The following is a 12,844-nucleotide window of genomic DNA, read 5'->3' on the forward strand; positions in this document are numbered from 1 at the left end:
AGAGCTGGGATGAGGTTTCAGTTCTGATGACCATGATGGTGTACCGTTCAAAAACAGTCATCGTGATCTTCAAACCGAAAGAACAAGTGTAGAAAAATACAATGCTCAGCAACAGAAACCAAAAGAGAACAGTGAGATACAGGAGCATCGCAGCTTCAGTGAAGATGCGAAACTGGTTCAGAGTTGTCCGATTGTTGATGTGAATGTTCCAAATCAAGGTTTTGCTACCCTCAATATTTCTAGCGATCAACCATCAGACACTGTTACTGGAATTCCGGTACAGCAACCGGATTTCAACATCAAGCAATGCCTGACAATTTCACTCAAACTTTTGCAGACAATCACTATGCGGAGGATCAGAAGCAGTCACGTCATTTGTTCGGTAGTCAAATGGATCACTCATTTCCAGAGACAAACAAAATGATGAACGCTCCCAACGGAGAGACCAACCGTCACTTCAATTTCATGCCACAACAGTTTTCTGAGCAACAGTTCCAACAACGACCCCAAAGTTCTGAATGGACCAACCATCAAGTGATGATGAATGCGTTCAGTCTACCAAAGATTAGTCTTGACCATTTCTCAGGCGATCCTTTGATGTGGCATCAATGGTACAGCTTTTTCAAGTCAACTAGTCAAGACAATCCAGCCCTTTCAACTGTTCAGAAAATTACATACTTGCAAAACTCGGTAACTCACAAAGCAAAAGACTTCATCTGTGGTTACTCTTACAGCGGAGACTTCTATGAGGAGGCTTTTCAGGAACTTAACAGAAAGTTTGGAAAGCCGCAGCATGTTGTGAGTGCGTACATCACACAACTTGAACATTGGTCTAGGACCAGAATGGATGATCCCAGCAGCTTTGGAAGTTTTGCGTCCTTCCTCAGACATTTGGTACAGACCTTTCAACTTCACCATTTTGAATCGGACCTGAAGGCTTCTGCGGTAGTTAAAATTGCCAAGGGGAAGTTGACAACATCAATGACTATTCGCTGGAATCAACATGTAAGGCGCATGAGAATAGAGCAGCCAAATCTGGCTGACTTTGCAGATTGGATAAGCACATATGCAGAGGCTTGCGAGGATGTCTCTGCACAAAGACCACAAAGGACAGACCGGGTTGAACGGCCTTCCCAAGGCCAGAAACACTCCAACATAGTTCTTCAAGCCAGCTCAAGTCGTCAACTATGCTCTGGTGATCACAACCTTGGTCGCTGCAAAGAATACCTGAGCAAGTCTGTAGCTGACCGTCAGCAATTGGTGAGGCATCACAACTTGTGTGTCAATTGCTTGAAGAGACATGAGAGTGGATTTTGTAAATCAAAGATTCGATGTTTTTGTAGACAGATGCAATGGGTTTCATCATTCAACTCTCCATCGAGACGACTTCAGGACTTTGCAGAGAAGTGATTTCCAAGCAACGAGTAAAGGGGGATTTCAATCCAGGAACAACCCGGTGCAGTCAAACTACGGTAGAAACTTCAACCATACAATGTCTCAGCTTTCGTCAACAACCAGTAACACGCCAAATACCAACAACAGAAGGGGATACAATCAAAACAGTTTCAACCCTCGTAACCCAAGCTATGGAAACAACAACTCGCATCAAACTGCCAATCAGCAGCACATCAATCCCCAGCAAACTAATGACAGAAGTAACACTCACTTTCAATCAGTGACTAGCAACCAACAGAATGATGATTCATCAAAACTTTCACGGGTGCAAAACCACTCTTGTAGCCGAAATCGGGAACCCACATGGGTCAGAGCTTTTATTCAACTACAGGCAATACCTGTCACGCTCTTCTACAAAGACTTCAACATAGAGACCTATGCATTTTTGGACAGTGGAAGTGATAATACACAGATCACACAAAACATTGCTGATGGTCTTCGGATTAGAGTCCCCAAAGATATAGAACTTCCTCTAGCTTCGCTACATGGGGAGCACACAGTGACAACAGCTGATGTCATGATTGGAATTGGTTCACTTCACAGCTCAAAACCGGTGACAAGTCTTCCTGCGTACGCAACCTCCATTGAGCAGTTCCAGATGCCAATTGTCCCCGCAAAAATGTTGAATAGACTTTGTAGAGACCATGATCATTTGGCAGAAATCAACTTCCCACAAATTCGTGACAACAAAATAGGAATACTCATAGGGGTAGATGCTTTTCTGGCTACTGTTCCAAGACATTTCACTACCGGCAAACCAGGAACACCCTAAGGAGTCAACACACTGTTAGGATGGACTTTGACAGGCCATGTGCCACAAGAGTACTTTCAAACAAACCATATAGGAGCAGCAACCACAACATCACTCTTTTCAACCATCTCAAGCGAGGTAGTGACGACCCGGACGAAAATCTTCTACATCTTTTTTGGACCTTTGAAGGTGGCAACTTTAGTCAGGGTTCTACGAGGGGATACAATGAAGAAGACCAGAAGGCAATAAAGACTTTGACAGAGACCACACATCACAACGGGGAAAGATATGAGATTGGACTCCCTTGGTGAGAAAACGTCACGCTACCCAACAACTATTTTATGGCAAGGGTTCAGTGGCACGCCCTGCAGAAGCGATTAGAGAGAGACAACCAACTGAAACAGAGATATATGACCACTATCTTTGAAGATATGGATAAGGGACACATAGCAGCTGTTACGAACCAGGATGCAAAGAACATTTGGTACCTACCCCATCATCCCGTCATCAACAAGCAAAAATCAGACAAGATAAGACGAGTGACAAATGCAGCCTCAAAATACAAAGGGGTTTCTTTGAACGATGCACTGCTAAGGGGACCGGACCTTTTGTGCAATCTACATGGACTTCTTCTACGGTTTCGTCAGTACAAGGTTGCAGTAACAGCAGACATAGAGGCTATGTTCATGCAAGTTGGAATCAGAGAAGAAGACCAAGATGCTCTCCGTTTTTTGTGGAGCGACAATGATCAGGAGAGGACATCCAAGTACCAACGACTCATCTTTGGAGCAACATGTTCTCCTACCTGCGCAATTTTTGCTCTGCAAACTTCGCCAACGATAACAGACAAGAACATCCAAAAATCTTTGACTCAATCACAAAACAATTCTACATGGATGACTTCATTCAAACATTCTCAACAGAGGAAGAGGCAGCAAATACAGCGACTGAGCTGAAACATAATCTCAAAACAGGGGGATTCAACCTCGCCAAGTTTCTCAGCAATAACCCTGCTGTGCTGGAAAAGATTCCAGAGGAACACAGAATTGGAGTTCTAAAGTTACAAAGGATACTTGGTCAAACATGGAACCCTGAATCCGATCAACTTCTTTCTGCGAAAACCAAACTGAGCTATGAAAGAGAGAATATCACACAGAGAAAGCTTCTCTCAATGGCTGTTTCTTTGTTTGATCCCATTGGAAAAATCTCGCCTTTTGCAATTCGACTGAGGTGCATCTTGAGAGAAGTCGTCAAACAAGGACACAATTGGGACCAGCTACTATCAAAGGAACATTACGACAAAATTCAGTAATGGATGGAAGACTTCCAGAATATAACTTCAATTCAAATCCCCAGATGTCGAGTTCCCAACGTCGATGGAACTCATGAGTTGCACATCTTCACAGACGCATCACTTTCAGCAGTATCAGCAGTGGTATACCTGAGGACAATCTCCGCTGACGGCTCAATAGCTACCCACTGCGTCATCAGCAAGTCCGAGGTGGCACCAATCAAACAGATGAGCATTCCTAAATTGGAGCTCGAAGCAGCTACACTGGAAGAGAACTAGCAAGCTTCTGTGGGACCGAGATGACAATAGATGTGAAGAGCAAAACATGTTGGACCGACAGCACAGCAGTACTCAGCTGGATCAAATCAAAGGATCGACAGAAGATGTACATCGCAAATAGGCTCAACAAAATTGCTGAGAACTCAAACAAAGACAAGTGGCGGCACGCACCAGGAAAAATGAACCCGGCTGATCATGGTACCAGAGGTCTAGCTCCATGCGATCTTCAAAAATTGTGGATAACAGCACCTTCTTTCCTGATCAAACCTGAGAGCGAGTGGACATTCTCCGGTGACAAAACAGCTCAAACACACGCCACTCAAGTTGATGTCAACTCCAGTGAAAAACCGTTTGTAGATCCACACAGATTTCCAAATTGGCCTAGACTCTTTGGCACAATTAGAACAGTGTTTCCAGCAGTGCGCGTACTGAAGAGGTTGATCAAACGCGACGTACCTTGCGAATTGGAGGACTTCGTGGCTGACGAAAACAAGGCTCGGAGCTTTCTCTTGAGGATATCTCAGTCCACACACTTCAAGAACACAGTTTCTCGACTTCAAAGTGGACTATCCCTAGACATGAAGGACAAACTATTACCATATACACCCTTTCTGGATAGCGACGGACTACTTAGGGTTGAGGGACGAATTCAGAAATCTGGATTGCCTTTTCAGAGGAAACATCCGGTGATACTCCACAGCAAGTGCAGAGTTGCCAAACTGCTTATTGAGAAAGCACATCACGACTGCGGTCATCATGGAATTGAACATCATGTTCGTGCACATATCCGAGCAACGTTCATGATAGTTGGAATCCGCAGAGCTCTAAGAACTTTAGGGAAGTACTGCTTCATCTGCAGACGCTGGCGAGCAGACAATATCAGACCGAAGATGGCTCCTCTACCAAAATTTTGCTTTCCGGAGCACTCCAAACTCTACCCATTTGTGAATACTGGAATGGACATGTTCGGTCCCTTTTACATTGAAAAATCCAGAACCCAGACAGAACTCAATTATGTCTGCATGTTTACATGCTTGGTCACACGAGCAGTACACTTGGAAGTTTGTGAGGACCTCTCTACTGACTGTCTACTAATGGCTATTCGACGTTTTGTATCCAGACGAGGATACCCTGATGTCATTGTTTCGGACAACGGGAAAAACTTTGTTGGAGCTAACCAGGCAATGAAACTCAATTTTCAGGAAAACTACAAACCAGACAACAATTACATACGTCTCCAGCTGGCCCAACAGAACATCCAGTGGACGTTCAACCCACCTCTGGCACCGCACTTCGGAGGGGTTTAGGAACGACTTATCCAGTCGGCTAAACGAAGCCTACTTGTTGTTCTCGGAAGTCGCCGACTAAACTTTTCAGTCTTCCATACAGTCGTAGCGGAGGCAGAAGGAATTCTTTATTCACGCCCACTGACGCATGTTGGGAGCACTTTGACCGACAAGGAACCATTAACACCGAATCATTTCCTGATGAGAAGACGCCACTTCTGTCTAAAAAAGACTTCAAGGAGTCACAGACCCTTTTGGACCACTATTGGTCTCGTCTTCTCAAAGAATTTGTACCGGAACTTAACAGACGGACAAAATGGCAGCAAGCCAACGCTGAGCTCAAGGAAGACGATGTTGTTTGGCTCTACAAAGATTTTACACCCCGAGGAATTTGGCCCATTGGTCGGATCGTCAAAGCACATGTGAGTAGAGATGGAGTGGCAAGAAGCTTCGACATCAAGACCAGTACTGGCATGGTGCAACGTCCCGCAGTGAGATTGGGCAAAGTCTTTGAAACTGACAATGATTCTTCTTCTTCGTTGGCAGCGGAGGGTGAATTAAAACTCCTTCAATCATGTCAAATTGATGCAAAAAAATCACTTAAGCGGAAACTTTTGAGGCAGTAAATTTGAATTTCTGATGTCAATTATTTTGTTCTTTTCTGATAAATTTATTTGCTAAGTTTTGTTGTTGCTTGCCGGAGTGTAAACTGTCCGTAACCGTTTAGCCCCCCAATCCTTCTCCTTGTTATTTAGTTCAAATTTATTGAGTTCATTTTCATAATCGCTGTAAAAGTCATATCTTTAACTTTGATTTTTCATGACTTTCAATGCCAAACTTTTTTATTCATTATCATACATGAGTTTCATCGTGCCACACTTAACTTTGATAGTAAATGCGGGTATAAACCACACCTTTGTAAGCTATTATTTAACAAGCATAGAAGCTTATAGAAGAACATACAGCAAAATAAACTTATGAAAATCAGTCGTTGTCTCTGAAAGCGGATCAGACTAAAGAAAAGATAACAAGTCGGGACGAACTGCATAGCCTCAAAGAATTATAATGAGTGCAAACTGTGCGTACAGAAACCTGAAATTCTTTTAAGATCCGATCTTACAGATCAGATTTTTGCTTTTTCTCTTTTGAAATGCAGTGATGTATCGCTGAAATGCTCTGATATTCTAGTCTAGGTGCGATGGTTCAAGGAAATGTCAAAGAGAGAATCAAATGAGCTGTTCTGCGAAGCTTAAAATGAGCTAATAATCACAATTGAGTAACTATTAGTTATTGAGGTACATGTACTGAAGCAAATATCAACCAAGACTTTGAAAAACAGCCTGAAAAAAAGCAAATTGAGCGGCTATTACAACTCTCACTAACCCTGTGCCTGTATCTCCCAGTAGCACTCGATGGAGTTATCGTAATGATCAGGATATCCAAAAGATGTGAACCACTTGGAATCGTCTGCCGCATACAACGTTGCCCAGCAATCCTTCGGACATTGCAACTGAAACCAACATCAAAAAAGTTTTCTCTTGAATACCCGTCCGCAAAATAGAACTAATTTAAAGACACAGTGGGCGATGTGATCTCACAAAGTGAGAGTTGTAAGAAATAAGAGGTTCTTTCCCGTGGCAAAACTTTGTTGAAAAGCGATTGCAGTGAAAGCAGTGAACTTCTGTTAGATTTGCGGTTATCAGCGGTGAACTTTTTATATGATTATAACAATTTTTAGCGGTGAAATTTTTATTTTCACCGATTAAGCGCTGAAAATAAGCTATGTGGTGAAAGTAAAAATTTAAGTAAAATAACTAAATAAGTAATAATTCAAAATAGAATGCAAAAAGATTCGCGCTGTCTTTTTACCGGTGAATTGACGTAAAATGTGCCGATTAAACGAATGTAAGTGCGGTTTACCGGAGTGTATATTCTTCCATCACTTACATTTTTTAGCAAGTTTTAAAGTTGACACCTCAATAATCATTCCGGAAATTTAGAGCTAATACAAGAATTAAGTTAAAGAATAAAGTATAAGTAAGTAAGTGCTATCAGTTTTTACAAACGTATTAAGGTTTTTTTTAAAATAAGTGGAAATTAGCTTCACAATTGAGTATAATTACTTAACATTTTGGTACCGGTAGAGGGTTGTGCTCTAAACATGAGAATATTTGGAATAAGTAAATATTACAGGTAGATCTGATGACTCATCCCACCCAGTTTCACACTCCACCTCCCCATCACAGGGAACTGCACACACTGGGTCATACTCCCCACACTCAATGTATTCGCTCAGACAGTCGCCCTGATACTGAGGATAGGGACCATCTGACTGGTTATCCCAGTAAACGCTACAGTTGAGAGTTTCTAACACAAACACCACAGAAAAACTGGATTACAATTTATTCGAATTCTCATGGGCAAAGTTTTGACGAATGACATATGTGGCTACCGTAAGCTTCTTTTGTCTGTTTCTGTAAATCTTGTCTGTTTCAGAGTTTGAAATTAAAAGTATCTTATGAAAGCAATTTTGTTCTCTCTCTTAATTCTTTTTTCAGACCCCCCCCCCTAACTACCGTAATTAAACCACAATCAGAGGGTATAATTTAATAAAAGGTGCTATGATGGGGAAAAAACTCCTTATTATTTAGTTATGAAACTTGATTACTTAAGAATTTCACCAATTCATTGTTTTAAAGATCATCCAATCGATTGTTTATCGTCAGACATTTGAGACAAAATTTTGCGGGTTTTGAAAAACTGTGGTTATAGAGCTCGCCGGTTTAATAGAAGTATTTCGACGAGGGTAAATTACCCCGATGGTAAATTGGCCCAGAACCAAGTTTTCCACGAACTCATGGACGAGCGTCTGGATACATTTATGCATCTCGACAACTAGAGTCCAGTTGTTGAGAAATTGATTACATTGAATCAAAATTTAACTGCATTGTAAGATTCCTAACACCAAAAGTGACCAAGATAATCATATTTGAGCAAGTGTCAAAATGACACCATAAATAAACAACTGCAACTTTTTGCTTTTGTTCTGTCATAAATACTACCTCCAGTTTCGCCTGGGATGAATCCCTCATCCCAACAGTCCTCACACTCACACTCTCCATCACACAACCACTGTGGTGACACACATTCCTGTCAACCATAACAGTGAAAAATAGCCATATTTTACCTTACGTAAATTACAACATACAATGTTTCAGGAAAACATTTTTTTCTTAGATTAAGATCTTGAAATTTCACGTGAAAACATATGTTTTCACGTGCGATTTCAAGATCTTAATCATAAGAAGATTTCATTTCCTGGCAGAGTGCCAAATTGTAGTTTTCAACTCCTTTTGATGCTGTTTTTTTTTCTAAATACACAAAATATCAGTCCATTAATATGACTGGGTTGCTTAGATCTCATTTCTTACCCCTGTTTCTGGGCACTCCTCGTAATTTGCTGGACACTCTAGATCCCAGTCGTATCCAAAATCCTCCGAGATCTGTAACATGAGCTGTGATTCCACATAGTCATCCAGACTAGCCAAATCTGCATAGTTCTTCAGTCTCTGTAGCTCTGAAAGACGCACAGGGTTGTTGTTGCAAAAGGTCACGGCTGGAAAGTCCGACTGTGACTCCCTGTCAATTGTGATCTGGGTTACCACTGGGTACTGTAGGAACTTCATGACCAAGCTATGCATCTGATACGAAAATAGTGCAATCAAGCCCAGGTAGGCGATCACCCAGAAGAATTTGAGGAAGTAGCCAGGGCTCTGGAACACATGTGGTGCAATGGCCTCGCCGAAGTTGGATGCGGAAGTCAGAGCAGCTTCTAATCTGGAATGTCCTGTATCATCAACTTCTTCAATTGATGGATCTGAGGCTGTTGATTGTTTTCCACCATCACGAGGTGTTTGGTTCCTTGATTAATGCTTTCTCTCGTCAAATGATCAGTGCAAATCCAGTCTGGCCAAACATTCGTCGAAAATCTGGTAAAATTCTGAGTTTTCTCTGAGAGGATGTTCCAACGTGTTAGACCTTATAATAAAGGTTATTTTTTATGGTAAAATTTGATTTCAAAAAGAACTAAGCATAGCAGAAATTACTAAAAACTAATGTGACGAAAATACTAAACAGTACAAAAACTGTGCTCACAATCATAGCAACTGGTTGCTTAACGGTTAAAAAAAACTTTCTCCTCGGAATCGAAGGCAACAAACAGTTTGAAAATGTTCTATAAAGTTAATTTAAAATAATTTAATTGATGTATAACACGTGCTTTTGCGGTTAGACCATATTGGGTAACGCACTTATTCTATAAACCTATTTGTCGTTGGGGCTATGTTCTTATGAGAAAATCTGCGATTTTAGTGACACTTTTTGAATCAATTTCTTGATTTTCCGTCCTTTTTTCATTTCGGAGGAGGGAAAATCAAATTTTACTGTGGCAAAAATGTATTTGAAGCAAACGTTTATATTTTACGGATCCAGGTCATTTTTGAGAAGATTTTGTGAAGTTGCATCCATATCGTTTTTTGTCAATTCAGATCATTGTTGGAGACTTAAGAAATTTTCGTTGGATCTTAGGGGATTCAAGAAGTATCACATTAAAAACAAAAAAAGATTTTGTGAAATTGCCCTTATAAAATAAGGATTGCCAAAGTTATCAAATGATAAATTGTCGCTAAATTCCCAATACGAAAAAGGAAATGAATATAATATCTATGTTTTGAATTTCTCTTTCTCTTAGCCAATAATAACGCAGTGTGGAAACCCAGAGGAGTTCCTGGTGAGATCTAGTTTTCTTCTGGGAAATCCATCATTAGGAAAACCAGATTTGTAATTCGAAATAGGATTTGCCTTGGTATTACAGGGAATGTGAGTAGTTGGAAGTTTACGAATGGGATAAATAAAAAGAAAGCGTTTCCAATTTTTCTCAAGAGTTACTGTTATTTGTAGCACGGGGAAGAAACCAAAGATTTTAAAAAAAAATGAATAAAGAAAATCGCAATCAAATTTTACCAAGACTTCGGTTTTTCAATTTCTTATAATTTAGGCCAGAAGTCTTATGATGGTGACATATTTTATATAACGTAGGCCACTCATATTTCAAGTTTCGTCTACGACACATTCTGAAACTTCGCAGGTTTGAAAACTTTGTAACTCTAGTTACATATATGCGCATTTAGTAAACATTTTCTTTGCCATCTTTCTTTGTTTTTAGCCATGTTCGTAAATATGAATGATTGTTGTCTCGGCTCTCATAGCTTGGACGAATTTGTATTGGTAATTTGATGATGGAGACCTTTACAAGCACAAATATTAGCCTTCAAAAATGACCTAAAAGGTCTGCCAAACGGTGAAGTCTAAGTTGTGTTTTATCTGAAGGCGAGAGAAAGCATTCCTTTTGTAAGGAGGAGGTCCATCGTCAATTTTGGTGGTCGTTCCGATGGTGGTTGCGACTGGGACTTCATTCGATCCGTCAGATGGGGGGTTTGCCCTCAAGTTGGCGTAATTTGTAAAGGTAATTTTAGTTGGCTCTGGCATGTAAAAGCCACGGACATTGTCCGTTGACATTTTGGACAAACTTTTCAATCAAAGTTATAGAATGAAACGCGGTCGAGTTTTTAATTCTAGCTTCGAAAGTTATAAAAATGAGTTTGAAAGCGTTGATTACCAGCGGGGCGTCTGAGTTAAGTTGTATTTATGAACAAAGCACGTTTGTCCATCTGACATTGATTGCTTTTTAACGTCTTCACAAGAACGTTCAAATTTGATTTAGCGCTCAAAATCTAATAATTTCTATGTTATAAGCTACAAAATTACTTTCTTTGATTTTTGAAGCGATGAGCAAAACTGACATTTTGAAGCACTGTTCAAGCAAAACAAGGATTACATTGCATAGCAATTGTTCATAATTATTATTATAAAACCTGTAGTTTCAGAGCTAAAGCCAACATATCTTCAAACTCTTTATCGAAAAATGAAAAAAAAAACAAGATTCAAACGAGATTTTATTATCACCATTATATAACTTGGGATGTCAACACAATGTATGACACGATTCAAGCAAAGGGTACCCCATATGTACCAATTGAGCAATTTTTCAACGCCTGAAACCAAGACGAGCATTTTTTTAAGGTGTTTAGGTTTTTTCTTCACTGCACGTTTTAGATTATATTGATCCCTGAATTTAGAAAAAATATGCGCTGGCCTTGTGATAATTTGACTTTTGATTGCTTTTTTATAGGTCCTATTCGGACATTTTTAGTTGCCACTGCAGAGTACAATAAAATTTCCTAACGAATCCCTTGGTTACTTTGCATGCTTGTAGTTCCACTGGACGGAAAATTTGACAGTTCATTTATGCAAAACTAAATTAAAAAATAATAATAATGTCAGCTAAATTCTAGCAATGTTTTCAAACTAATTTTATTTTTGATTTCAACCGTAAGCCAATTTGAGACAATTTTAAAGTACGTAATCTGTAGCTTAAACAGCCGATAATTAATTGACAAAAACAATAATCCCACAGAAAATAATTAGATTTCATATTGTCCTCTTAAACCAAAATTGCTTTTTCATAAGAGCTTTGATAACGTTAGTGTAACTCGCCACTTAATACAACAACGGTTAACAAAATTTGTTATTTGATTTTCAATAATGCAAGTTAAAAATGACTAAATCTGCTGTTTGCGCTTTCACTGTCTTTGTCGTACTTTACTAAAATTGGTGCAGTCTTCAGGGAGCGAAATGAAGGCATATTTTCATGACTTGAGTACTTGTCAACAAAAGCTTTTTATGACCAACAAATTTAATGACAACGCGGGAACTAAAACATGGATAAACAAACACAAACACAGACAGCTCGAAGCAGAGCAAAAACATTTGAACTGAAATACTACATCATATCATTTCACTGCACTAATTTATTGAATGATGAACGATGACTGATTTGAATGGCAACTGAAATTTTGAATGTCTCCGGCTCGACGTTCACGTCTCGTCGGTGGCGTCGTGTAGGGACCCAGAAGAAAAATCGAAGTTTTCAAAAAAATCCGGGCTTCTGGTTTGTCAACTTGTACGTTTTTCATTATTTCCATCTTTAGCATGAGAATGAGGAACTTGTTGAAGAGTTGTTGAGGAACTTGTTGACATTTCAGTTCACGGAAGCGCGAAATTAGGTGTTTTTAGCACTCGACCACGCATGACGCGTATTATATTGGATATGATACTTTGCTGCCGGCTTCAAGTAGTCTGTGTGTTTACCTTTTGTATCTCCTTTTATTTTTCTTGTGAATTAACTAATATGGATTCGGATTTTCTCCTCCACGAGTTTCTCTCGAGTTCGTGGTCCTAGTTTGTCCGCGCAGGGGACACTGACATTCAAGTTGTGTGTCAAAACTTGTCAAAAGTTCTATTGTCAACTGTCACGATTGGCTTTCCGGGCTGATTAATCTTGGATGAAGTGGGGCTCACTTTGACAATGTTGGAACCCGAGACAAGAACATCGTAAAGGCCTCTTCCAAATTTTTCTGTGATCTTGTTTTTTTCCGTGGGTTTTCCGGTTCAGTTTATCTGGACGGCCCATTCGGATGAAAAAATTGGGCGGCAAAAGTTGCATGTGCGAAAAAACTGTGGTTTGCCGTCATCACTTTTTAATCGCTCTCGTTGGCTTCGCGGGTCGTGTGTGTTATCCCATTGAGATTGATCGATTTGTCGTTCTGCAGAATGGCTTTCGGGGTGACTGTATCTTCTAAAGATTATTTCATAATGCCCTCC

The 12,844-nt window shown here is 40.0% G+C and overlaps 1 protein-coding gene across 1 annotated transcript in view; it reads right to left on the reverse strand.

Annotated features, from left to right (window-relative positions):
- Positions 1-10,639, reverse strand: part of LOC142340325 (uncharacterized) — a 30,599-nt gene extending 19,960 nt beyond the window's left edge. The window contains exons 1-5 of the mRNA XM_075390900.1: positions 10,416-10,639; positions 8,494-8,983; positions 8,125-8,212; positions 7,254-7,429; positions 6,446-6,572 (exon numbers count right to left, since the gene is read on the reverse strand). Coding sequence (XP_075247015.1) covers positions 6,446-6,572; positions 7,254-7,429; positions 8,125-8,212; positions 8,494-8,983; positions 10,416-10,639 — 1,105 coding nt within the window. The remainder of the gene's footprint in view (positions 1-6,445; positions 6,573-7,253; positions 7,430-8,124; positions 8,213-8,493; positions 8,984-10,415) is intronic.
- Between the last annotated feature and the right edge of the window lie 2,205 nt (positions 10,640-12,844).

The sequence above is a fragment of the Convolutriloba macropyga genome, chromosome 5 (assembly GCF_964194025.1).
Source record: "Convolutriloba macropyga chromosome 5, txConMacr16.3, whole genome shotgun sequence".
Taxonomy (NCBI): Eukaryota; Metazoa; Xenacoelomorpha; order Acoela; family Convolutidae; genus Convolutriloba; species Convolutriloba macropyga.